This window comes from Vombatus ursinus, unplaced genomic scaffold (assembly GCF_900497805.2).
Source record: "Vombatus ursinus unplaced genomic scaffold, bare-nosed wombat genome assembly UNPS02014786.1, whole genome shotgun sequence".
Classification (NCBI taxonomy): Eukaryota; Metazoa; Chordata; class Mammalia; order Diprotodontia; family Vombatidae; genus Vombatus; species Vombatus ursinus.
Window position 1 is genome coordinate 34112485 of NW_020954564.1, and position 4771 is coordinate 34117255.

Genomic DNA, 4771 nt, shown 5'->3' on the forward strand with positions numbered 1-4771 from the left:
AATATGGCACAGGTAACTGTTAGCCTCTTTGAAGTTCTTTCCATCACTGACCCCATTTGGAAATTCTGGTAGTGAAATACCATTGGACTGGATTGTGACCCTTAGCACAACCTGGTTGATGGTACCTTTCATTACCTTAGGATATACTCTGGCCCCACCCAGAATCTGAAAGCTTTGTTTTTCCTGCGACTCCAGGACCAGTTGTCCACATAAATAATCTTCTCCAAAGGGAGTAAAGATGGGGTCTAGACAATGACAGGATGTGCAAACCTGTGCTATCAGTTTACCCACCCCTGAAGCAAATGTACTACCCACAGGCTGTGCCATCATCATACGTGCTTGAGGGAGGAGAGAGAGAAGTGAAGGTGTCTGGCTGGATTGGCTGAGTCTCTGTCAACTGGACAACTTCATTTTCCACCAGGGCCTGGGCCCCATCCCCATTAAGCTGCCTCATTCTCAAGTTTATAGAGCCATAGGTTTTCCGAGGGCCCCTGGGTACAGCCAAGTTTCTCCTCCGGTAGAGTTCCCCTTTGACAAGGGACACCATCAGTAGGATGGACAGCAGCATGCCTCCCAGGGTGAGGAGGCCCAAGCCAGCAATGATACACTTGTCCAAGTGGGAGCCCAGTCGGGCATAATACATCTCCAATCTCTCCATCTCCCGGGCCGACACTGTGTCTGGATTCACTCTGGCTTCCCGGGGAATAGCATAGGCTACCACCACCAACAGGATTCCACTCACCAAGAAGACCAAGGCAAAGATGAAGCCATAGTCCACTGAGTGGCCTGCAGTGTCGGCCCCCAAGCCTTCTTCTGACCTTGGAGAAAGGTCGTCCCTCCGGGAATGGGGGTGTGAGGGGCCATCCCCATGTGGACAGGATGAACTCCCAGGCACAGCCTCCTGTTGATTCTTGAAACAGGTCTCTTGTTCCTCCTCCTCGGAAAAGCAAGTATTCTCGATTCCCTCTTTCTGTAAAGCTGAGGGGCTGGGCCTGCCTTCTGGTGCTGATGTCCATTGTGAGAGTGTTTGTTTGGGGGCCCTGGGCCCATTGCCAAGGGTCCTTAGTTCCAGGGAGGAAGAGGAGGCCATTGGAAAGTAGTTATCCAGTTCATCCCTCTTAACCCCTCAGCGGCTGGAAGACAGAACAAACCAGGCAAGGACAGAGAGGAAAGGGAGCAAAAGTTGTGTCTCTATCTTAGAAAGAAATCTCAGCAAATGAAGGGAGCCTTATACTCTATGCACACATGTATACATGCACACACACACACACACAGCAAAGTAAAATACATATACACAAACACACAGAAATACATAGAATACTTTGTGGATTGGTTGTCAGCTGGATGCATTCAAACTCCCCTGGGGCAGCTCAGGACCCTACTACATCTTAGAAGATGGTCTTCCTCAGCTGTTGTGGCTGAGAATACTCATCACCAGGTGACTGTCCTTATATACTTAGCCAAGCTGGCCTTCAGAAGAGGTACAGACTGTCATCAGACTAAAATAATTTTGGCAGCTCATTAGGACCTGCATTGAAGGCCTTTAAGTGGAGGAGACCTGATGCTAATAGCAGCTGGACTTGATTTAACACATTAAGGTTTACAAAACACTTTATTAACTTATTTAACTCTTACAATAGCTGGGGGGGGAGTACTAGTATACCCATTTTACAGATGAGGAAACTGAGGCATGGGGAAAGGATTTGCCTACTAATCCTCCTTCTACTACATCAAGCTGCTTCCCCACCATTTCTTCCCCTACATCAACAACTAATGTCCATTTGTAGGCACAGCTATACTCAAGTATAGCCATGTATCTGAATGATGGTCCACATATCTGAACATAAATATGCACATAGATGTTATCATGCACATGGATACATAGGCACAGTCACAGATTTACACTCAGATACAAACAGGTATTTCCTGGTTGAAATGTCATTCAGAAGAGAGGGTGAGGTGAGGTGAGGTGGGGAAGAGACAGAGACAGTGAGAGATTGAAAAGGATGGTGCATAAACAAATGAGACCCTCAAATCCTGGAGCTGGAAGGGTCATTACAGGTCACCTAGGTCAACTCCCCACCCATTTCAGGAATCCTTTATTCACCAAGTCTTGAAGTTACAGGAAAAAAAGTATACTAAGCATTTCACATGTCTACCACATTTAGCATTCTCTCCTACCTCTCACCCCACTCCTCACACCCATACATATACACACCACTACCACCACCACCCATTTTACAAATTTGGAGACAAAATCCCTAGCCAATCACACCACAGGGGAATGGCTGAGATAAGACCACAAACCAAGTAGCCTGACTATCCCAAGAAGGGTCTCTATGGCACGGCAGATAGCTAGAATTCAAATCATCATCAAGAAATGTCTACTTACGTTGTGTCCAGCCTCGAGGAGACAAGGAAGTCTCTCCCTGTTATAAGTCCAAGAACTCACAGTCACATTTCTGTAGCACTTTACAAAAGCTCATTCCCCACAATAGTGTCAGGACAGTGATACGGACAGTTCATGCAAAATGGATCATAGATTTAAAGCTAGAAGGGACCTTAGTAATATCTAATCTAACCCCTTCATTTGACAGATGAGGACACTAAGACCCTGAGAGGTTATTTACTCACAATCACACAAGTAGCAACACAACCAATTTTTAGGCCTAGATTCTCTGAGTTCAAATCTAGCATTCTTTACATTGTGCCACACAGTTACACTCATTTTATAGATAAATAGCTTAAATGAAGGGTTATATGACTTGCCTTGTGTCACATGGGTATAGACCCAGGATTCAAGCCCATGGTCTCTGGCTCCAATATCCATGGGTCTTTCCACTTCACCCCAATGCCATTAATCTAGTTAGGATTACCAACAGATACCCCAGATGATTCTTAATGATTCTTTCTCCACCATGGCCCAGTCTTTATGCCTTTTTGTTCCTGGTTTTTCTCTCTTATCTTCCCTTCCTCCTCCTTTATCCTCCTAGTCCCTTTCTCACTGTATAGAAAGGCCACTGAAGATGGGAGATATGGGTTTGCTTCTGGGCTCAAACAGGCATTAGGTGTGTGACCATGCACGAGTCATTGTAAATCTCTCAAAGTCTCAACTTCTTCATCTGTTTATGGGGATAATAATACTTATATGGAAACTGAGCCTGTTGTTATAAGAAAACTTGCCTTAGAGTAAGAAGACCTGAGTTCAAATTTGACTTCTGATGTATACCGTGTGACCATGGACAAATTACTTAACTTCTCAGCCACCTCAGGCAACCATCTGAGTTGCAGAAAAGGTGCCAATCTATACTGGCAGAGTAGCTGCTCATATGTAGCTGCTTCCACAGATAAAGTCACAAATCTAGTAAAAAAAAATATTTCTGCTAAGGTACTTCACAGGGTTACTATCAGGAAACTACTTTGTAAACCATGTTTTCATTATTATTATTTCCTCTTTCGATCCTGCCTTTGTCTTAAATCTAATGGAGCACCCATAAACACTGTTTAGTTTGGATGGTGGCCAAGAAGCTACAGAAATTCCTAGACTTACAGATTGTAAAATGAGGGGATTGGACTAGGAAACTAAGGCCTAGAGAGGGGAAATGATTTGCCCAAGGTCACAGGAGTTACTGGTAAAGCCTGGGCTCGAACCCAGGTTTCCTGACTGCAAGCCAAGCTCTATTCTAGACTCTTAGGACCAACCATCCATATTTATAGTAGTGTTTATCTACAGGCCCTGTACATGTATATCTGGGTGAGCTGACTAGACACCCCAAATAGAGAGTATTCCCTTCAAAAGAACACTTTCTAAATTCGTGCTGCATCCAGTGGGGTCTGATTTCAGTAACTTGCTCTGTACAGTGTGTGCCAGACAGAGATCTATTCAGAAAAGGAAAATGGAAACTGTAGGAGCCACTGTGTCTTCCTCTGGGCCTTCAGCCTTGTCTGGCTCCCAGGGCACAGGGAAGCCCACATACCCGCTACTAGCACCAGTCTAAGGATGGCCCAGAAAAATCACATCCTATCCTCACTTTCTAAACACATACATATGTTCACACACACACACACACACACACACACAAACACACAGAGTAATTTGGCTCAGAAAGGTTCTTGTGCCAAGAGGTAATCCAATTCATCAGCATTGTCTGAATTGGCATCTCACCCAGTCCCTGATCAGAACTTTTTTTTTCTTAGAATGACAGAGACAAAATAGCCCTGATCCAAATTGAAGCTATCACACATTTTCACACACAGACACACATACACAGACACACTCATAGATACATACATGCACCCTAGAAACATAACCACATAGAGAAGACACACTCATACAGAGACACATAAAGACAACAACAGTGTTTTACATGTACTCTCATATAGAGGTACACTTACAGAAACAGCCATAATACGTAAATAAATGTGTGGTGTAATGGATAGAGGGCTGGATTTGGAGTCAAAAAGACTTTCAAATTCTGCCTCTACCTTTTACTAGCTATGTGATCATGGGTAAGTGATTTAACTTCCCTAAGCCTCAGTTTTCTTATGAGTAAAATCGGGACAATAATACCTGTAGTACCTACCTCCCAGGGTTGGAGTGATGGTCAAATGAGAGTATGTATGTAAAGCACTTTGCAAACCTTAAAGCCTTGTGTAAATGTCAGCTACTACTCACACTGTCACAGATACACACAAAGATAGATATGGGATCTCACAGAGAGACATATACAGATAATGTCTCTCTCACACACATACACACAGATAACTTCTC

General features: G+C 44.1%; 1 protein-coding gene across 1 annotated transcript; it reads right to left on the minus strand.

Moving 5' to 3' along the window:
- Positions 1–307: 307 nt before the first annotated feature.
- On the minus strand, positions 308–1111 carry LOC114046925 (transmembrane protein 74B-like). Its single transcript, XM_027867557.1, has one exon. The coding sequence runs from the start codon at positions 1088–1090 to the stop codon at positions 308–310; it is 783 nt and encodes a 260-aa protein (XP_027723358.1). The 5' UTR covers positions 1091–1111.
- Between the last annotated feature and the right edge of the window lie 3660 nt (positions 1112–4771).